At 39.7% G+C, this 22,939-nt stretch overlaps 1 protein-coding gene across 5 annotated transcripts in view; it reads left to right on the top strand.

The window, feature by feature from the left end:
- Positions 1 to 22,355, top strand: part of ELAVL4 (ELAV like neuron-specific RNA binding protein 4) — a 66,529-nt gene extending 44,174 nt beyond the window's left edge. For 2 of the 5 annotated variants that reach the window (XM_010582406.1, XM_010582408.1), the window contains exons 3-7: positions 1,651 to 1,754; positions 12,245 to 12,398; positions 12,787 to 13,012; positions 14,407 to 14,445; positions 18,884 to 22,355. In XM_010582406.1, coding sequence (XP_010580708.1) covers positions 1,651 to 1,754; positions 12,245 to 12,398; positions 12,787 to 13,012; positions 14,407 to 14,445; positions 18,884 to 19,211 — 851 coding nt within the window. In that variant the 3' untranslated portion in view covers positions 19,212 to 22,355. Of the gene's footprint in view, positions 1 to 1,650; positions 1,755 to 12,244; positions 12,399 to 12,786; positions 13,013 to 14,406; positions 14,446 to 16,216; positions 16,225 to 16,741; positions 16,755 to 18,862 lie in introns of all 5 variants that reach the window. The other 3 variants (XM_010582407.1, XM_010582409.1, XM_010582410.1) reach the window with 3 other exon arrangements.
- The last annotated feature ends 584 nt before the right edge of the window (positions 22,356 to 22,939 follow it).

The following is a 22,939-nucleotide window of genomic DNA, read 5'->3' as shown; positions in this document are numbered from 1 at the left end:
CCATTTCTTATTCTTATGCCTGCTTGTGGGCATTTTAGGCGTGAACTGCAGCTTTTCCATGGATTTTTAAGGTCTTCCATCACATAGTTAGCAGCTTTCAGTGCTTTGATCTGATTTTGTAAGACAGAAGCGCTCCCTGTATTTGTGTTAGAGCAAATGCTGTATTTTTGGTGGCGTCTGACTTTGAGAAACACACAGATGCTTTTTTGTAGTCCAGGAGACAAAGAAACAAAGCTTTGTGCTTGGGAGGCAGGATCCGTGCCTCCAGGGTACATCAAGGCACTTGGTGTGCAGCTGCTTTCCCAACCTCCGCTTTCTCCTGGTGAACAGGAGCTGGGTTGCCGTTTGCCGCTCCGGCGGATAGAAGTCTTCTTCCAGAAGTGCCGTCCTTCTCCTCGGGAGGGATTTTCACATGTTTCCTTTCTCGCTGCCCGTGAGCGGGAGCGCTTGGATCCCCTGCATGTCCGCGCCCAGAGGCAGGTTGTCCTTTGGCGTGCTGCTCTCCAGATACACTGATGGGTGTCTGAGAAGGAGCGTGGAAATACAGGACCACTTGGGCTGGCTCATTCTTGAAATTTGATTATCTGTGTATGTTTCCAAGCGCATGTGCCTTAAAACGACATAATTGCTGTGTTTTCCAAATGTGCAAAATAACTTCAGTAGGAGGCTCGAGAAGGAAGGGGTCTGGAAGCGGCTGTCTGTTGCGTTGCATTAATAGAATTGATGCTGCAAAACTGCTACTTGGGAATCGGGAAAAGGTGCCTCTCCGGTACGGGCTCTCGCAGCCCATCGCAGACCCACGGCTCCGTCCCTGCGCTGCGTGCGTGGGGACCCGTAGTGCGAACAGCGTGGCCTCTCCGACTCCATGTTACTTACCCCAGTTATTAGCCAGGTCTCCTCTTCCTACTGCAAACGCAAACACAGATCGCAATAGTAAAACAGAAGCTGTTCAAATTATTTTGGCTGCTAAAGTGGGCTCCTGCCATCCCATGCGCAGCAGCAGTTGTACTGTTTTGGTTTTGCTGTCATCTCTAATACACGGAGGAAAGCTTTAATGTGGTCTCTTATCCTACTGCAATTTGATCTGTCCTTTCTCTTCCTATTTACTGGCTGCTCACTGAGCAATAAAACAAGATGTAAAGGTGGTTGTCTATTTCTCAGCTGCTTCAAGGTTAGTGTTCAAACAAAGTTTCCCGATTTTTGCATTTTAAACACTTACAAACTTGTTTATAAACAGTAGCAAAACTATCTCTGTGTTTTCTATCATTTTTAAGAGGTGGCCTCATACTGCAGTGGCAGGTCAGCCAGTTACATTTATTAGGAACTCGGCACAAAACTATTACACAATTATGTCGCTGTCATGCCTTGTACATGCTTTTCAGTAAACACCTGGGGAAGGCAGGGTGGGGGGGTTGCTTCTTGTTTTTTTTAAAGTAGGATCTTCAAAGCAGCAATTGAAAATTTTTATGTTGGCTTCCACTGTATTAAGGAGATAATGAAATGGTGAAGAACAGCATAGAGACCATAGGGGAAAGCAGGGATGAAATGAACAGTGTAAGAAAACTGTGTTCTTGCTCTTGGAAGTTGTTCCTGTGCTCAAAAAATACTGAGTCCTTTCTTTTTTTTTCTTTGTTTCTTGTGTTTCAACAGGGCAGAGTTTAGGGTACGGATTCGTTAACTATATTGATCCAAAGGATGCAGAGAAAGCCATTAACACTTTAAATGGACTCAGACTCCAGACCAAAACCATAAAGGTAAGACAAAAAACACCTTTTGGTCAATTCAGGAAGTGGAGAAAGTTGTTGAAATGGTTTCTGGCAATTTCATCACTATTTTAATCTCCGTTGTTAGGGGCACTTGGCTAACAAGTTCCTCCTTGGAACAATGGGAGGACATGTGGAAGATGAAATCTCTCTTCTCTGAAATTGCTGCGGTTGTTAAAGCGGGGAAAGTAACAGGAAAGCTCCTTAAGCATTGCAGTGAGGCTTAAATGTAGAATAAAACAGCCGTAGTGACACTGTTATCCACAAACAGAAGAGAAATATGCAGCAGTGTATTCATAAGTTACATATTATCTTGTATTTTAATGGGAAATACCTTGACATGGAGCTCTCTTAGTGACACTCATGTTATTATCAGGTGTTGAAAGTATGGTTTTCTCAAGTTAGAATGTCATTCTCAAAAAAAAAAAAACACCAAAGGAAAAAACAACAACAACAAACAAACAAAAAAAAAAACCAAAAACAAAAAAAAAACCAAACCACATTTTATCTCGATTTCCACATCCTTAGTTTGATTTATTCTTTTAAAAGCAGGAGGGATTAGAGATCCCACTGAAGTCTCTCATTTCATTGTTGTAATAGACCATTAGTTATTCAACGACCTTCTTTAGTGGTCTCACAAGAAAAGCAAGTTTCTATACTGTCACGTTTTTTGCTGCATGGCTGATGAAGCTTTTTTGAAACAGCTTATGGAAGATTTCCACATCCCGAATTCTGACAAATAGAGCTTAAGGAATGTGAATCAAAAAATTGAAGGGGAACAAACAGCAGATCTGATACAAATTATCTGAAACTGCTTTGATCATATTTGAAGGCTGGCTTTTGATTTCTACCATTTTCTTAATTTTTCTTCTGTACTTAATTTGTATTTTAAAGTAAAAAATGTTAATAGAAAAACAGAATTTTTACTTTTGAAAATATTGGTACAAATGTCAGTGATTTAGTATCCTGGAAAAAAGATACTATATGGTCAGTACTTCAGTTGTACTTGCTGCTTCTCACTGAAGGTTTTGATTTGGACAAAGTGGTATTCCCAAGGCAAAAATATTTGTTGGGTTCCTGTGCATCTCTAAGGATTGTTTCAAGCAAGGTTTTTCCTGGTCTGTTTGATTAGCGAAGAGCTGAAGTCCTGAGCTGAGGGTTACGAAAGCGGTGGAGTGGCTGCATGGATTACATACAGAAGGCTACTTCCAAATCTCCCTTAGACCAAGTGGGTTCCATCCCATAGATACGTATGTAGGCTATATATCAAAATGCTCACAGCATGGTTTTGTAGAGTTAAATAGACAAACTTCGAGGAATATGTAAGGCAAAGCAGCAAAATCTACCGTCTTATCTACTGCTGCAGGTGGAAATACACACTTGGACTCAGCAGTTTCTGCTTACAGTGAAAAGTTGAGCAGTCAGTTGCTCTCCAAATTGCTTTTAAAGGCACATTATCAGGAAAAAATATAATATTTTGAAAGTACTAACTTATCTTCTAAGTACTGTATTAAAAACTCAGTAGAACTTGAGAAATCTAGATCAGTTTTTAATGCCATGCTTTTGTATTTTGAACATTATTCAGCATTAGCAGAGGTGCTACATTCTTGTCCAAAGTACCTAAGTTGCTTTGCCTCTTCTTGACTTCTGTGAGCCAGAGCAATGCTATTGTAGTCATAATATTCCAAGTTTACAGGAAATATATAAGCTACAAAAAGGCCTCCAAAAACTCCAACCCACCCCAATTATTATTTTACGTTTCTCAACATGCAAAATGAAACCATTATGCCTTCCCTTTCATCATGTATAGTAAGATTTTTGTTATCCAGGCGCTTCCCATGCTAAAACATCTTTGCAGAATGTTTTCTCTTTAATTTTTTTCAATTCGGTATAGATTTTACAAATACAAGTCATTTATTAGGTTTGGGTTTTTCATGCTTATTAATAGCTAGTAGACTTTTATAGAATATATGACATTTTGTTGGCCTCTGGAAAGCTGTTAAAATTTAATAATAAGCAAAGAGATTGACTTAATCTACATGCACAGGAGCTGCGTCATTTCTTCAGTGATTGGGAAGATGTGTAGGCTTTTTTAAATAAAATTGTGTTCAAGTAAATGTTTATGCGGTTGCCTAAAACCAACCCAAAGGAGCCTTCTATTCAAATAGCCAAGCTTTGGACATGTGGATATCTAATCAGGAGTTTCCAAGCCAGTTTTTAATTGCAGAGTCATGTGTGATTACCTCACCTTACCCCCTTGGTTTTTGTATTTTTAATTATGTTTTGCTCTTAGAAATCTTAATAAATTAGGTCTGCTTCCCTGGTACTGTGTGATGGGGATGGAGGTTTCGCAATGTTCACGTGGTGTGGTGAATCGTGGTTTTTACTGCTCCTGGCAGTGCCCATGTTGCTGGAGACGTCCCTGGTTTCCAAAGGGCTGCTGAAGTCTCTTGGCTTGCCTGTTGCCCCCACACGCCCCTTTCCAGCATCACACTGTGACTGATTATAAGGTTGAAGTATTTTGATTCATAGAATTACTATATTTAATTATCAGAGCTTGTTACTTTAGTCTAGCTAGATGCCCTTTACAATTATTAAAAATGCACTTTTGGTGCCTTAAAAAAGCCTGTCTCAAAAGAACATATAGAAAGGGATTTGGTGGCATGTAGTTCTGTAGGCTAAAAAATATTTAATTAAATACTAGAATAACATTGAGCAGGAAAAGTACTAAGCATTGCTTTATTCTCTTTTCTTAATGAGTGTGATTGGGTTTTATGCCCCAGAATGAATCTGTAGTGTCCTATTGATGGATAGGCTGAACCTTGGCCTCTGCCCATGTGTGCTGGGTAGCTGCAGCCCTGCAGGTAGCATTTCTATGGCTACCTTTTGTTTGGAAGCTGTTTTGATGGAAAGTTGAAATGAATAATCTGTGAAAGCCCTTTTACAGGGGCAAATTACTTCTGCCTGCCAAGGTCACCTTGGTCCTGCTGGCTGTGTCCCATCTCCTTGCTCAAACAGTTGTGGGCTCTGCTGTCCCTTGCACAGAGACTGAACGTGAGCTGGCTCTGGGCGGTCATATTTGTACTCATTTTTTGACCCCATAAGGCTTAATTCCTGTTTTAAAAAAATACATATTTTCTGCACGCGTCCCCAGATCATGTCCTTTTCACTTCTGTAACATTTTTGTGGCAGCTTAATGTTCTCCCTCTCCTGACGCCTTGCAAAACAGCCATGCAGTCACAGGAGGAACTGGTTTTATAGCAGGATCAGCAAAACAGCTAGGCACGGTCTGCTCTCAGATGTGCGGACTAAAATAACTGAAGAAATGTTCTTTTTATTATTTCATTGTTACAATAAATAATCCCTTTTCACTGTAGCAGCTAAAATATTTATGTGCATTTTATTTAAGTCAGTGATGCCCTTTCAAGTCAAAGTCGAGAGGTGACTATTTACAGAATATCTGTTTGGGGAAAGCATTGAAGGAAGTGTTATGCATTTGGTGGTAATAGGTTATACACGTTATGTTCCTCCTCAGCTGATCATAGTGCATATTTTATTTACGCCATTTCGTAGCAGCAGCAGCATCTTGTGAGGGAAGAGGGCTTCACTTTAGTTTTACAGCTAAAGCTTGACATAATTCTACAAAACAGCTTAGAATGAGGGAAGATAGAGCGTGTGTTGAAATAAATATATATTTCAGAAATTGAATCTATTTTTAGAAATTAAATTTGCCCATCCATAAAAGCATATAAAAGGTCACTGCTGCTGTTGAAGATTGCCTGGCAATTCAGTTGCATCAAGTATCAGAAGGAAAGTAAGATGTGTGATGCATGGGATTGTTTAAACTGTGCTGCTTTGCCTGGGAAAAAAGGATGATGTCTGAAAGGATGCGAGGGAAGCATTTTACAATTTACATGGGGATTCAGGTGACCTGGCTTCATGTTGGGAGACGCTGGGACAAGGGAGAAACAGAGTTTTGAAAGGAGGTTTGAAATCTAAAAAGAGCTAGTGACCCCCTGAAGTACAGTCTTGCGTCCCCCTCTCCTTCCTTTTCGCTGTCGCCTGAGAAATAGGTTTGTTTCTTTCTTCCCTTGCAGGAGCAGGTAGCGTGCTGTGATTGCTGCTGGAGCAAAGGGAGAAGTCTCCAGTGAGGGGAGAAGGAATCTGGGTTCTCTGAGCCCTTGATGCCTTCCAGTTTTTAAATCCATCATACCTATCAGATGATAAAATACCAAACAGATAAGATCATCCCTCTGTGATCAGAGGGTTTCTCTAATTATTTTAAATTTTAGCTAAATGAGTAAATAACATGGAATATAGCTACTGCCATTTTAACACTTCTGGTTTTAGTTCAAAATGTTTATTTCTGCATTACTCTCTTGTTTTGATCAATACGACTGGATGGTCTTAGTTTAAAATACAGTGAATAGGGCTGTGGGAGAAAGTAGTCCTGTATTTTCTGGAAATAAAGTAGTAACATTACTGCTCAAAGATCTTGCTATTTATCTTGGTTTCTCTGGCATTTTTCAAAATGCCAGATATTTATACAAAACTCAGGCTCTAAATCTGTCCATGTTAATTCTTGTAATTGTCTGCAAAACTACAAACCATCCTGTCACTGTACGGGAACCAAATAATAGCAACCTCAGACTTCTCCGTCCTACGAAGTCATTTGTCAAAAAGATTGCCTTCCAGTCCTGCTCGGCGGTGAAGGAGGCGCGGGAAGCACAAGGCAGGGGAGGAGGAAGGCTGCGGCAGCAAGCGATGGGGAAGAGCGCGGCGTCTTCCATACCCCATCCCAAACTGCATGGGGGGGGGGGTTAACCCCAAAAAGTGCTAGCTTGCTGATAGTTATGGTAGCAGAGCTCTGGCGTTGGGTGCCCTTGGTGCGACACTGCTGAAACCCTTCTGTTTTCCACCTATATTCTCCCATAGCCTCCCCAGGGGCTACCTGCCACGGAGCCGGCCAGCCACCTCCTGCAGCTGCTTCTCCCAGTGAAGAAATGAGATGTTGTGCAAGGCCAGGTCGTAAGGGGAGGGTGTACGGAGAGATTTGCTGTACTCTGATTTGTGAGGTAGCCGGGAAAATGAAATGACAGTGGGGAAGGCACAGAGAGGGCTTAGGTGTTCTGTGAAGGAGAGGAGATGGAGGGACTGAAGGGGTGGAAGATGCTGGTAGGAGCTGAGCATGTTGGACTGTGTCAAAGAGAAGTTTGCATTTTTAAGTTTCCCTGCACCTTGTGTGCTCTGCCTGCTCATCAGCTGCCTTCAGATGTGCTCAGCTGTGTTTCCACCCAAGCTTCAGCAGAGCTTTGTAGAGGTGTAAAAGCATGCACTCCTTTCCTTCCCTGAAAATTCAGATTACAGGCATTGGCAAGCTGCAGGTTTGGGATGTAGTTGTTCTACAGTTCCTTTTAAAATAAGGTAATTGCTTATTCTGTTTTGTGGTAGCCCAGAGTTAGTTGTAAGAGGGGTCATCTGCTGTGACTGCTGCACCTCGGGACAAAGCCTTGGACAGGAAACTTTAAAGATGCCACAGACCTGTAAAGCCTCAACTAAGTTTACTTTGTTTTTGCTCTTCAGGAGCCTCTGTCTGTGTAACCTTCTGGACTTTGTAGTGCTTGTTAATAAATCCTCCTCTATCCTTTGTGCCTGTAGTGATGCTGCAGCTCAAAGGACCTTTCAGTGCTGCGTTTGAAGGTTCAGATTAGGCTCTGCTGCTTTCAGCAACCACCAGAGAGTCTTTACCTGCTAGTTTTGTGCATCTTAATCGAGATTTCTTTTAACTGCTTCAGTTTTGCCAATGAGTCCTTTTCATTCCACGCAGCTGGAGCAATTATTTCTCTTAGCCTTGCTCTTGGTACAGCCTGAGTGCTTCTAGGTTATTATCTATGGATGTCTTTCCTGAAATGATGGGATAGACCATTGTATCTTACCTGCAATCATAATTAATCCTAGTAAAATGACATTAAATTGCTCAACAGTAAAGTGCATTGTCAGTTCCCTCCATCCCCCAGCCAAGGGTTTGGAGAAGAGAAAGGACAAAGCGGTGCAAGTGGTAGATGTGAAAATATTCCGGATTCTTGGTCTTCAGCCTTTGGACCAGAGGGCTTCTGCGTGTGCTTGTTCTGCCAAAGCACGTAGCTTTCACAGGAGGGTTTCTCAAATCTGTGTTTTTGCCCAAAATTAGGGCGTGGACGAGGGCCTGGAAGTGGCCGTGGGGAAACATCTCTTCTGGCCATAGCCCATCCTCTGGTGTTAAGCGGATTTTACTTCTAGTTCTACATGTGCGTGAAACAAGTAAGATAGTACTTGCTTACACGTGTGAAGCTCTTTGGTTGTGTTAAAGCACTTCCAGTGTGTACCAGTGGAATAAAAGGCAGCAAGTGAAGGAAGGGTTGTCCCCATTTTACACGTTTGGACCTCAGGCAGAAAAAAACCAAAGTGACTCACCCCAAAAGTCATGCGAGAAATCTTAGATCTCGGAGAGTGTCATGCAGAGAGACAAAGCGAAGTCTTTCAGAATTAAGGTCAGCAAGAAGTTTAGTATTTTTGAATGTTACACAGACTTTTTTGAAAGCCGCCTGGGGAGTCGCTTAACACCGACTGCACCTTACCTGCTTGTGGCTGGAGAGATGTCCCAGGGATGGCCGGTACCATCGGTGGGTGGTTGGGTGGCCTGTGGGTGCCTGTGCTGCCATGCAGCACTCTCCGATCAAAGGCTCCTGACTAGTCTCTCGTTCCCCAGGTGAGTAACGCTAGATGCAGAGCAGGACACGCACCTCCTTGGCGGAGTTTTGTTTTTGAAAGACGTGAGCTGCTAGGTTGCTTGTCAGCGGGTGTTTTGGCTAGGGCAGGGTGGCTCTGCTGGCAGAGCACATCGTTTCGGGAAGGATGATGCCATTCTTCGGAGCAGACAGGAGTTGAATTTGGGGAGGAGGCTTCTAGAAATGGACTTACTGTTTGAGAAGTCCAGAATTAGCATATGAGCTGAAGGCATCTCTTACAATGAGCAGCAATGAAGTGGTTAAGTGTCAGTGTTTGAATGGTTGCTGTTAGATGTCCAGCGCCTCGCCTCTGTAAGACAAATGGGATGCGTTCATGCCTCTGGGTGCCTTTGCTGTGGGCTCTGACTTGGAAAGACCAGACCGCTTCAATTTATGTTCTGAAGAGTCTCGAGGTTAGAAATGTATCAGAAAGTTTTCTAAGTGGGAAAATGGGTAGGAAATCAATAGGGAAGATAATTAACTTGGAGATACTTTCTGTGCTCCTGAACAAAAATGTGCATTACCATGGAAGATATGAAATGCTGGACCTTATGACTCTGCAGTGGTGTTTGGAGACAGTGGTGCAGGCTCTTGAGGTGGCTGTTTATACTGAAGAGAAGCCCTTACACAGGCTAATGCTCAATGTCAGATGAGAAATATCCTAGCAAATGTTTTTCACAGTTAGTATATATATATTTATAGAAACTAACATCGGAGGCCAGCAAGCCATAAAATGAATTGTACAATATTTTATCTTCCTTGCAAATTTGACCAAAGAACTCCTAAATGATCTTATGCAGTGAAATATAACACCATCATTCGACCTCCAGCTGTCATACAAGTGGACAGACTTTTTAATGCTGAGAAATGCCTGGGTCAAACAGTAGTTTGGCGTTTTCCAGCTCATTTATTTGAATTTTTTGTGGTGGCTAGGATTTCAATATTCTTCTCTTTTTCAACACCCTATTTCATTACAGGGTGCTAACACTGCCGTGAGCAAAAAAAAAAAAAAAGTTCTTAAGTGTGAATATAAAGAATTAATGCAGCATCCTCACCCAGTGCTTTGCAGTTTTCAGTGATAAAATGGGAGCTGGTTTTGGCTCCCATTTTAACTTTCACAGCACAGGGAGCTGGAGGGTAAGGGTGGGCGATTTCTTCCTTTGATAGCTAATACACAGGAAGACATCCCGTCCTCAGTACTAACTGAATAATAGCTTGCAAGCAGGATGGCACAGTCTAACCGATCAATTTGTCATTGGCTGACCTGAGAGGGAAGATGAAAAAGATTCAAAAGCAGATAAATAATTGACATTACTAGCCTTGAGTCCATTCAACTCGCAACCTTTTCTCCTTGATATTAAAGACGGCTGAGTTGCTTTTGGCAGGTTCTTTCTTTGGCCCAGGCTCCCCTGCAACCTGAATGTTTGATGGCAGGAGGAAATAAAAATTAGACCTGAGCAGCAATAGGTGTTTACATGTGCTGTGAGTAGATGGATTTGTGAGCGTGTGCAGTCTCTCCTTCCACTGTGTGTCTGCGTGGCCCACTAGCAGAGAATTTTCTGTATGTTGAAGTATATAGATATAAAAAATGTCAGGCACTCAGCGCTCTGGGAAGTAGCGGGTTTTGCATATCCCAATACTTTTCAACTTTCCTGTAGTGTGGCATTTGGTTAATGAATGTGCCAGAGTGAGAAAACCCAAAGGAAACCCCTGGCTGTTTTCCCAGGAACTTTATTAATTTTGCAGCTCTCAGTTTTGAGGAATAGGTAAGGTCCCTACCCCCACTCCAGAGAGGCTCTGAAGTGTTTTTTAAACTGTTATTCCTAAAGTAGGTTAAACTGTAGGTGTCTGAACCCTTACAGTACCCTCTCAAGGTAAGGCATTTGCAGAGCGTGGAGAGAGTGTCTGCTTTTCCAAATGCCCTGGCGCGGGGTATAAATGAGAAGCCACTGGCACGAGACCACCAAACCAAGCACGGTCAAAACCAGTGATTTTCGGCACGGTATCTGTAGGTGACAGCACAGCGTAGTTGTCCCTGGTTTCCCCAAGCACCTGGCTTCATCTTAGTTACATAAAAGCCGAGTGGGTGCTGTGCGTGTTCTGGTCCTGGAGCATCAGAGGGGGGTTCGGGACCAGCGATCCCGTGGCTGCAGTGCTGCACCCCATCGGGAGCTCGTGGGCTGTGAGGTCCTGAGTCGCTGAGGCACAAAATAGTTTCCAGCCCAAGATCCTTCTCCCTTTCAGCACTGATCTCGGCACCTGAAGGTTTCTCTGCTTGTTACGTCTGCTTGTGCCTTTGTGCTGTGCCTGAGCTTGATGCAAATGTTCTATCTAACCTCTTTTTCACATTTCTTTCCCTAAATTTTTCCACCTCCTCTCTCTAGCCTTCTCTGTAAATGTTAGATTTAAAAGGTTATATACAAACATGTAAGTTATAAAGAAGTTGCCAAAAGCCTTAAAATCTAGAATCTTTAGAGTTTGTCTGCTATTATGCAGAGAAGATTGTGGAAGCAAATATTAGTCATTAACATCATTTTCTGTGTTGAGTCAACATCTATTTTTAGGTGTGGAGCACATAAAGACAACTCTTTGACACATAAAACACATCAAGACATCCATTTGACATCATTTATGTTTGGGCTAAGGCTCACGAAGAGGGGAAGACAGTTGCTGAATGCATTGTATTTGTGATGGGGGGGACACACACACACACCATTTCCTTCCAAAACACATTTTAAGACATAATGCAGGAAGGTACTGATCTGTTTATATTTAAATAAATCATGATGAAGTGCAAAATATTCAGGTTTGGATCCAATGCTATTTCAGATGTGCTGCGAAGTAATTCTTCATGATCCGTGCTGAATACTTGCCATTAGGCTTTATCCAGGAAGTATTTTTATTATGTTAAATGTGTGTATTCTAAATGTATGTATTATTTTTAAAGTGCATAAGGCTTTTTATGCACATATTATAATTATAAATCTGATTCATAGGTAGAAGAGCAGTTAAGAGAGTCTTGATTTAGTAATTTTCCAGCAGCATACATGCAGAGCCTCAGCTAGATTTTCTTGTTTGCTTGGCCATAATATTTTATGGTCTGGTTCTGGGCTTACAGTGCAAGGGAACTTCTTGTGATAAATTGCAGATATGACAATGAGTGTCAGTGTACAGTTCCCTGAGCAGATGTTCATTTAGTCTAATTTCACCAGTACTTTACTGTTCATCCAGAACAGATCTTGCCAGCTCAGGATGAAAACACAAAGAGAGATAGCACAAAAGATCGCTCTGCAAATAACCTGATCTGTTTTAGGCGCGTGGGGGGGGGGGGTGTGTGAAGAAAAACATGCTGGAACTTCAGAGTGCTACGTATGTGCTAAGGTTATTACATGTTAGATACAGTAAATCATCCATACACCCACAACCCATAGGGGTAAATTTACAAAAGCATGCGTAGGAAGCTGCACATTAATCTACCTCTGAACAATAGTTACTTTATGACTGCACTTAAAGAACCCTTGCATCTGTTTTTAAGGTCTCTCTAGCTCTGCCTTTGTTCTGCCAGCCTTTCCTGACTTTGTTGGTTTTGCAGAACAGGTAGCATCTGAACTTGAGGGTTACTGCTTGTGAAAGAAGAGAAAATAATCTGTCCGTTTAAAATGCAGAGGGTGGCTCTAGTTTACTAATCTGCCTTTCCTTTTCTTCAATCCGTAGGTGTCGTATGCCCGTCCAAGTTCAGCATCAATCAGAGATGCGAACTTGTATGTCAGCGGCCTTCCGAAAACAATGACCCAGAAAGAATTAGAGCAGTTATTCTCACAATATGGGCGCATCATCACCTCACGGATTCTGGTTGATCAAGTCACAGGTTAAAAGAAAACTTTTCTCCATATATGCATATTTTTCTGGAAATGGCAAAATTGTAAATGCTTGCTGGCAGTTGGGTTTAAGACAATATGACTTTTAGTGTAAAATGCTGGTTCTTTATAAGTGTGCCTGTTTGGAGGCATAACTGCTGGCTTTTTAATGAGGGATCTCAAAATGCAGAATGTTGTTTACTTAAAATCGTTATATTAAATACAGTAGGGGCTGATTTTGGAGAATACAGATGGGGAAGAGCATTTTTCTTTATAGGATTTCCTTAATTTGCAAGCCATGTATTCTGTGAAGTCAAAACCAACATTCAGTTTATGTTCATTACGCAGATGAGGCTGTTCCTGCAAATATTCATCTGTTCACATGTCTTTACTTCCCAGGGGTTTCTCGAGGTGTGGGATTTATCCGTTTTGATAAGAGAATAGAGGCAGAAGAAGCCATAAAGGGACTAAATGGCCAGAAGCCCAGTGGTGCTACAGAACCAATTACTGTGAAGTTTGCCAATAACCCCAGCCAGAAAACAAGCCAGGCACTCCTTTCACAGCTGTATCAGTCTCCCAACAGACGCTACCCTGGACCACTTCACCACCAGGCTCAGAGATTCAGGTAATTACCTGGAAAAGAACTGAAGTTCCACCAGTGATGACAATGTGGGGCAGGTGCTGCGCAGGAAAATATGCTTTAGTTGCGTAGGCTGACCTGATTTTCTTTGTAAAATTAAATATTCTTTCCTGGAGAATGAGGAGGAAAATCTGCTGACAGCAGTAGTCATGTTGTATTTACTAAAACAGCTGAAGTACTGTACAATCAGATCTCATGAAGGCTCATAGAAAAAGGGAAGACAGAATAGAGTTACACTGATAATCAGATGAGCAGTGACTATCCTGTTCTTTCTCATTTTTTTGGTAATGCTTTTATTTTCTGCTATATTATTACAGTTTTGATGCAGCTTAGACTTTGATGTTAATGACAGTGGATTGGTAGCAGGAAAAAAGCTGAGTCTGTTCCAGTCAGCAGCAGTATCATTAAATTTATTAGCCTGAGATATCTGCTCTTAGTATAAAGAGACCTTGTATTAGTCTTTGGTGTGATACTTCAGCTACTTTCGGGGATGTTTTATGCTTTGCATTCTGAATATACTGTTTCCATCTGATCCATAAGCCAGAGTTAGCAATACATGATGTTCTCATTACTTTTTTATTTAATAGTAATTTTCAGGCAACCTAGCATTCAAATAAAAAGTCTGCCTTCAAAAAAGATAACTTGGACATACGTAACTGAGTTGCCTACTGGCTTTAGAAAATTATTCAAAAGCAGTTTTAGTTTTTCAGTGATGAAAAGTGCTAATGACTTAAAGATCATAAAAAAAGTCAGTCATTGGCTACACTAAATTTACACTTGTTTGTCTTTAGCATGCAGCTGTGTCCATTGAGGTTATCACTGAATCCTTCCATGGATAGAAGGACTTTGTTGTACTCCCATGGAAAGCAGATGATTATATTCTGCAAAATTTGGTGGTCATTTAGATTGACATATCGTGGAGGATTAGTACTAAATATGTGTAATATAGAGGGGAGGATGTGTTATATTAAAGCAGTTAGAATCAAGAATTTTTCCAGTTCCAGCAATTTTAGACTGTAACATTTTCTTCTCAAGTTAACTGTAAATATAAGGTGAACAGTGGAATTATTTGCAAAAATCTCATACTAATATTGTCTAAAAAAGACAAATCAGAAGTGGATTTTTAAAAACCAAACCCTGGAAATTAAGGTTTTCTCTAAGACTGTAGACAAGTTAAAAATGGCTTTAAATGCTGTGGTGGAAATTTAAACACAACCTCAGACTTAACAAAGCAGGCTGGGAGTTGTTAGGCTCCTTAGATGTGTGGGAAACTTGTTGAACGTTTCTTCTTTGAAAATGGAACGCTATTAATAATAGTTCCATTGAGCGATCTTGCCATCTGTGAGACATTAACCCAAAGACCCTCCTTCTCTTTTCAGGCTGGACAATTTGCTTAATATGGCCTATGGCGTAAAGAGGTAATTAGAATTCCACAGATTGCCAGATGTCCGTGTTGGCACAGATTGGTGCTACAATTTATTTTTTTTAATTCACTAACTTTATTTTTTTTTTAATTCCTTCTTTTCTTCCACCAGCATGTCAAATTCTTTTTAAGTTTGGACTTCAGTTGGTTTTGTTACTTTAAAGGCCACACACAAAAATTCTGTGGGTTTTTTTCAACCTTTTTTTATTTACAGGTGGGCTTCTTAAATGGTTTAGGTGCAACAGCTACAAGCATTCAAACTGCAGTTGTCCTAAATGGTGCTTTTTCCAGAATCAGAACTATTAACTTAAGTGTTTAACTAATATCTGATCTGATAATGGAAAATTTAACAGTTCAAAACAAAAATTATGCTGCTGCTGTTGTCTAAATCTCACAGTTAAGACCTCATTCCTCCTACATCTGGCTTCACAAGTTTGACTTGAAAATATAGCTGTGTGCACCTTAATCAGCCCTAAGTTTCTTTTGTTACAGGTTTAATACTTTGAAATGTTCTTGGTGCTTGAGATTTCTTTTTTTGTTTGTTTAAAATAGCTCTGTGTGTTTGTATGTATGTGCACGCATGTGTGATAAAGCTCGGCTGATTTATAAACATTTATGCTGTTTCATGAGGATGTTCAATGTTTGATCTGATAGCTAAAATGAGTTGACATGTTGTTAGTGTTTCTTCTAATGGCACACATCAATGCAAGCGAACCTTACAGCAAAACAAAGGTGTAGTCTTATTCCTGATGTTACCGTAAGATGTCCAGCCATCCCCCACAATTAAGATGAGAAAATACTTCTTAATCTTCTGAAATGGTCTACTCGCCACACTTGAGAATTATTTGAGCTTTTTTTTTAAAGCTCATCCTGTAAAATGGTACGGTAAGTATATCTTTACACTGGCTAGTAGTGGACAGTAACATACTGCCACAGTAGCTGTCACACAAATCACAAATGGTAAGACTACTTGCAAAAACAATAGTCGAAACAGAGGCAGTGTATCATCCCAGAAGCACTACTTCTGGTGTTCATTAGTACATTTGTTACATCTGCAATATCCTTAGCAGCGATGGTGATATGATGAGTCAGAACTTACCACCTGATTTTATCACACACAGCTTCTCCCGCGTTCTCCCCTCTCATTTGTTTCTTGATACATTGCCAAAAACATGGCAAAACTCTCAGCCTCGAGTACCTGTCAGGTACAGGTCGGTGTCAGAAGGACGGGTTTGTTCAGGGAGTTTTCCCTGGGTTTTTGCTGCTGCTGCTTCCCTGGAGTTGCACTGGTGTGTGGTGCAGGACAAACAGGGCTTAGTCTGAACTAGTGAGGGTTTGAATTCTGATTTCATATTACCTGCAGAGGGAGAGAGACTGAGTTACCTGCCTTTATAGGTTATGCATCTGCTTTCTTAATATTCAGGGTCTGCAACGTTAGTCTCAAATCACAGCAGTGTTTAAGTTGTTTTGTAGGCATCTGAACTTAGTTCTTAACTCCTCCCAGCGAATCTTAAACTTGTGCTTGCACTAGCAAACCCTGTATTTACGAGCTTAGGGTCACAAAAAAATACCATATTGATAAAAAATCCTGAGGCTGCTTCTGAAACATCTGTAGTGTAGCATTCCTGGGTTTGGGAGTCGGTTCTTTCTTTCCCTGTTTTAAGTATGTGGTACTGGTGGAAAATGAGATCTGCTGATGTGGAACAAAGGTTTTACTGACGCGAATTTCAGATCACTAGCTAGTAGCAAAGCTACTTATGCAATAGGTTATCTTGTATTTGTGTCAATACACTTGCACTAGTTTCGGGCATGTTTTCTTGGATTTACAGCAGCTCCTCTGCTCGTGGTACATAAACAGTTGAAAGCTGCATAGCTCCCAAAGGTTTCCAGGGAAAAGCCACTCTCCAGTGAACTGTATGGAACTTTAACCCTTTACTTCAGCGCAGCATTCCTCAAAAATGCAAAACGTTATAACCTACTGTGTGACATGCACAGCTTTGCATTGTACAGATTTTACAATAACATCAGTTACAGGTAGTGTATCCACTAGTGTTGTACTTCATGTTAAATTTAAACGCTGCAGAAAAGGAGCATTTGCTGGCTTACGTATGTTACTCGCACAGTTGACACTTGTCAGCAATGGGCTTAAAGTCCCATCTTCCAAATTTCAAAAGAGGTTGAAGCTGTTGGCTTATACAAGCTCTCAGTCCTGGCCGCCTTATTTACAATTCCACATACAGTGGAAGGAGCAGTATAAATTGGCCTTGTCCAGCTGTCTTTGTTTTCAGCAGCTGGGGAAATACCGTGGGTTAGAGCCATGCTGAACTATTATGATAATGTTACTAGTTTCAGTATGCGGGAGAGAAACTAAAAGATGTTGAGAGTAGGATTTGCAAAAGTGAAGTTCAGTTGGAAAGTTGCCATCTATTTTTAATAAACTGTCTGCGAACCTGTATGTATGTCTGAACATCTAATGCTGTAAGCATTTGTGAACTGCTCATTTATAGCATAGCTACACCCCAGTGATGTTCCTCAGCTTAAGATGAATATTCCAAGTGTCTCGAATATACATATAAAGTGCCATCAGGAGTCCCCAGCATGGTGAGCAGCCATCAAGTGTGTAGTTTCTCTTATGGTTATTTAATATACGCTGCAAAATATTGTGCAGATTGCTAAATGTGTGTGGAAATATTACAAGTGTAAAAGGAGAAGTTTTGGAGAGCACAAGAGCTTACTCAGCAACTCAGAACCCCCCCCTCCACTCCCTCAGACATCACTCAGAAAATCTTGAGGAATTATTATTCAGTTCTGGTATTAATACTCATCATATTGAAGGTACATGTGAAACTGGATTTTTATTAAGACATTTCCTCTGTGCAGTTGTTATTTTAAAACATATCCCAAAGTGTAGCTTCAGAAAGCGTGTCATTTTTTTTTTTAAACTCATGAAAGGAAAATTATGTTGATCCTGAGGGCTGATACTGCTTAACATCTTCATTAATATCCTGAGTCATGGGCTGCAATGCACCCTCCTTGCATTAACGGGTGACACTAAATTGGTGAGGGAGCAGGGGCAGTCACTGTGCTGTTGGCCACGGCTGCCACTGGGGAGACCTTGTCAAGCTGGAGGAACGTGGTAAAATTCAGGAAAAGCAAATGCAGAGTTTAGCCCCTGACTGCTGTCTTCAGCTACCTACAAGGGGCATTAAAAAGATGAAGCCAAGCTCTTCTCAGAGGTCAACTGCAAAAGGACGAGAGTCAACAGTAACGGGCTGCAGCAGGGAAAATTCAACTGAGTATGAGGGAAAATCATTCGCAGTGAGGATGGTGGAGCCCTGAAGCAGGAGCTGCAGGAGTGGAGTTCCCGTCCTTGGAGACTTTCAAAACTTCCCTCTGCGAGGCCATGAGCAGCAGATCCAATGCAAGAAGTTAGCCTCACGTTGAGCAGGAGGTTGTTCAGATGACCTGCATAGGTCCGGCCCAGCCTATGTTATTCTGTGATGGTTGTGTTCATCAGTGTACTACCTGGCCTTGGCTTCCCAGTTCAGATGTTCAAGTTAAAGAAAACAGGTCCCAAAAGACAAGGCGGGGGGAAAGTTAGGGTGCTATATTACATTTCTAGGAGCTTGTCTCTCTGCATTGGCTATTCGAAGACCTAAGATCCTGTTATGGACATGAAGTCTCACAGTATGAAGGTATTAGTTGACATGCTCATTGATTACATTTATGCACTCTCTTACTTACTCTACGATAGCTGCATAAGTCTTCTTTAATATGTGGCCAGCTTTAGGACTTCTTTATTAACTGGATTTTTTCCCAGTGTATGTCAATTAAGGACTATGTTAGGAGGAGAATTAAAATCTACCACTTAAAGACGTCTCTAAATCTAATAGTATTTCTGGCTAAAGAGGCTACTGTTATAGCTGAATCCTGACAGTGCCATTTCATACTAATCTTTAAAATAAGTCTTGAAGTTTGTTTGATTTTTTTTTTCTCCCCCCCTCCCCTGAAACGAGTAAGAGGTAAAGCATTAGATCTCCCATTGCCCTGAAACTATGTTATTTTTTTAGTGATGGGAATAAGTGGCAAATTCCTACAGGCCTTTTTAAATGAACTTGTGTTTATAGCAGCATGTACAGGCCCTTCTTGACTTAGATTGTCCTTAAGCATTTCTTTTATTAGATCTTTGTATACATCTAAGTGGGGCTTATCCTTGAAGGGAGATGCATTTATGCCCAGATTTGGTCTGTTGATTTACAACAGCTCCCTTCCACTTAAGTAGGAGCTAGAGACCAAGGGTGGCTATGTAGGCATCTTCCAGGGATAGGATCAAGAACCTTCATTAACATTGGCTTATTTATTTCAAAGTCTTGGTTCCGTGTACCTTGTGCCAAGAGATATATTTAGAATAGACCCCTCTTTTTACTTGGTAGGTTTTCTCCGATCACAATTGATGGTATGACGAGCCTTGTTGGAATGAATATCCCTGGTCACACCGGGACTGGATGGTGCATCTTCGTCTACAACTTGTCTCCCGACTCAGATGAGAGCGTGCTGTGGCAGTTGTTTGGTCCCTTTGGAGCAGTCAATAATGTCAAGGTGATCCGTGATTTCAACACCAACAAGTGCAAGGGATTTGGCTTTGTCACCATGACCAACTACGACGAAGCTGCCATGGCGATTGCCAGCCTTAATGGATACCGTTTAGGAGACAGAGTATTGCAAGTTTCCTTTAAAACCAATAAAACCCACAAATCCTGAATTTCATATCCTTACTTACTAAAATATATATATATAAATATATATACGAACAAAACAAAAAAAAAAACTCTTCAAGGCTTATATTCAACCATGGACTTTATAAGCCAGTGTTGCCTAAGTATTAAAACATTGGATATCCTGTGAGGAACAGGAAAGGATTTTATAATGCTTAGAAAAAAAAAAAAAACCTTTGATGCATTGAATGTTCTTTCATAGCTGTCGTTGTTGAATATAATATACATAGATAACAATGTGCAGGGATTTTTACCCGGCCAGCTAGTTTTACTACCTTCCTTGAAGGTGGGTCTTTTTAAGATGACCATTCACTCATTTGAAAAAATAATAAAACAAAAACAATTTTTACGAACTAATGGGATTAAAAGCAAGAAAAAATTTTTGTTTTTCTTTTCTTTTTTCAAAACATTGATTGAATCAGATTGGTAAACCCCCCACATAAATTAAAGAGGAACAATAAAAATTGCAAAAAGAAGAACATAATTTTGCAACTTTTTTTATTTTTCCTTTTTTCTTTTGTATCATGTGAACTAAACAGTCTTCTGTTAGGGAATGGGGTAAAGGGGGATACCTGATGACATAACAATTTAAATAACATTAACAATGTTGCCAAAGAGGTGGTCTCTTTGCTGAAAATGGGTTTCAAGAAAAATCTATTTTTATAAAATATAAAGAATTTTTACAAGAGAATCTGGATTTGAGAAAAAATATTTTGACTGGCTAATTTAGGGGAAATTGACAACTTTGTCATGTTCATACTGCACTGGTAACTTTTTAGAGATCAAGATGTGTGTTTTAAACTGGATTAGTAGATTGTTTTTTGAAGGATGGGCTACAAACAGATGATCTTCGTATCTTTTCATAGCATGTAATAAAAATATTAAATACAGTACGGGAGAGTGTTCTTCCCAGGCACGCAGTTACCCACAGTCAAAACCCAAAAGCAAGGAGATGAGTTGCAAGACGGTTTTTCTTTAAGTCATCAGTATGGGATATCAGCAGAACAAAAGTTAAAAAAAATTAATTTTTGATCAAAAACTTCCTTGGTTTGAGCAGTAGGTGCTACAAAATTATTTACATATCTTAGTATCATAGTTAAATGTAATGTGTTTAGAAAAAATACATTTGCTTTAAATTTGTTAAGAATTTTCAAATTCACTTTATAGCCCAAGCTAATATAATTGGGCTGTGTTGGCACATTTGGAACACTGTTTATGTTGCTTGAAACACTTATTTATTTAATTGCCGATGTGATGCATATGGCCAAAATCAAATATAGCTAGTTTGGCTAGTCTACTTATTTGTTTACTTAAACTATGGGAAGAAGCATATTATTGTGTCATTTTGTTGTGTGTGTATGTGTATATATAATATAAATATATATATATATAAAGTTATTTTTTCTTTTGGTTAATTTATTATAAGTTGTAACACTTTGCTAGTTTTGTTTGTATATGTCTTAAAATGTTTTCTTATGATACTTAAGTGACAGAGGTATCAAGGTAACTTGTGTAGAAATATTGTTTGATATATTGTCATGTTTGTTGTGAATATTTTTTCTTACTGCACAGTAGAAAAGAAAACAACTGGGTCTTTATTTTAATGTAATTCAGATTGGGGAAAACAGAGCTAAGGGAACAAAATGACTGAGGGGGTGCTCTCCCATGTCCAGTGCACTGATCATTTTAGTATGTTTGTGCTTTGTATGGTTATATATTTAAAACAAAAAAGGGTCATGCTCTTCCCTGAGTACTAGAAACAGTTACTCGCTATGCATAATCTAGTTGATAGTTAAATTTGCTATTGCTTTTCTTGTCTTGTTATATAAAATCTTTTCAATACAAGTTTAGTCTTAATGGTAATAAAACGTTATGGTTATTTATAACTTGTGCTTATTTTGTGCATTTTTTCCATGCTATACCCACTAACTGCATGTAGACTAAGTATTGTTTTTTCACACTGAAGAGGCAAACTTTTGTAGTAGACAAATAACTAAAGCAAAGGCTGCATCATAATTTTATCAGTTTTTTACTTTAACAATGTTAGATTTTAGTTTAAAGGAACACTCATTCAATGTTCAGGGAAACCTTTATACATCATCTGCTATGAATGAGCGCAGTTTGCTGGGAAAGTTTTGATGCATTTGCTAAGCATTAGTGGGGAAGGCATGTCAGAATCTTTTCTCTACGATGTGTTTTACTATCTGAATAATAATAATAATTTAAAAAAATCTTTCTTAGGACCAGGCAGTTGTATACTTTAGTTATAATGAATGACTTCATGTTAACCTTGCTAGTTTAGATCATTTCTGAGGGAAAGTATTGTAAATGTTTTTTTCATAACCTTGTTGTGTTTGAATTATTTGTACTTTAATTGTCCAGACAATAAATGAAAGTGTGTAGAATGGCTATGGACTTTCCACCTTTTTAACTGTGTTCAGATGTTTTAGTAATCCCAGCTGCACCTCAAATGAAGTAGATGTTAGAGTCTGATTTCAGAAGCAAGGTCTTCAAGAGAGAAATGTACTAGTCAAACCAGATGAGCATATTCATGATTTGTTTTTCCTTCTGAAGGTTAGAAAGAATCAGCCATTTAATTTAAGATGTTGAACACCAAATACCAAACTGTAACTGTAACTTTATTTATTTGAATGTGGAAGATACTGAAGGATTTCTACTATATACAGTATTTTTACACAATGAAAATATTAACTCAGTATCAACACTTAACAAAAGTAGCGAGCAAATTTCAGCGCTAATACAGTTTTTAAGCCATCATTTAGTTTGACTTTTCTATGAATATGCTATGAATGTCATGCAATATGAAACACTGTACATATTATCTGTACAACAGTCTATATGATCACACTCCAAATTTGATTCTTTTCACCATGTGTTATAACTAGAGTTGATACTTCTTTCAGTTGACTTGTTTGAATCCCATTAATACAAATATTCACTTCATGTTTATGTTCTGTAACATTCACTAATTGAGAATATGTACCTTGTAAAACTGCAGCGTTGCATTTCGTAACAGATTAGGAAAACTATATCAGAGGGCTGGATGGACTGTGTGGTTCTTCAGCTCCTTCACCTACTAATAAACTCGTGTTTTTGTGAGATTAAGTTACCATGTTGGTTATAATAATTAATTGCAGGCCACAGAATGAGTTTGTTCTTAAATTTACAGCTTGCTCAATTCATCCTTAAACCAACCTGACCATGCCATAGTAAAATGCAGAAGTTAATTTGTTCTGTTTAAAGACTTGGCTCTGAAAACCATCATTCTTCCATCTATCTATATATATGTATATACACACAGTTTTGATATATACATGTATATATTACATGCACGTCACAACATAGTGTAACATGCACCAGCCCATTTTAAAAAAACCCTGCACTTTCCATTTAAGAAAGTGTTTGTTATAAAATAACACTATCTACATTACAGCATTTGTTAGGTTCGTCACCTAATTTTTTTTCCTCTCCTTTCTTCTGTGTACCTTACACTGTCAGAAAAGTAGTGAGCTGAAAAATCACTGTACAGTCTAGACAGAAAGGTGACTGTACATACTGGCATTTTGCTGTTGGCTTCAAAGAGGCCAGTTTTGGTCCAGCTTACTTCCCCAGGTCCACTTAAAGGTTGGCTACTGATCCTTCTACATCTCATTCATGTAAAGTACCTATTTCTCATTCTGTACAGCTTGCGTT

The sequence above is a fragment of the Haliaeetus leucocephalus genome, unplaced genomic scaffold, assembly GCF_000737465.1.
Source record: "Haliaeetus leucocephalus isolate CR32 unplaced genomic scaffold, Haliaeetus_leucocephalus-4.0 Scaffold848, whole genome shotgun sequence".
In the NCBI taxonomy this organism is placed as follows: domain Eukaryota; kingdom Metazoa; phylum Chordata; class Aves; order Accipitriformes; family Accipitridae; genus Haliaeetus; species Haliaeetus leucocephalus.
The sequence above is the reverse complement of the archived record's forward strand: the minus strand, read 5'-3'. Positions and strand labels throughout refer to the sequence as shown.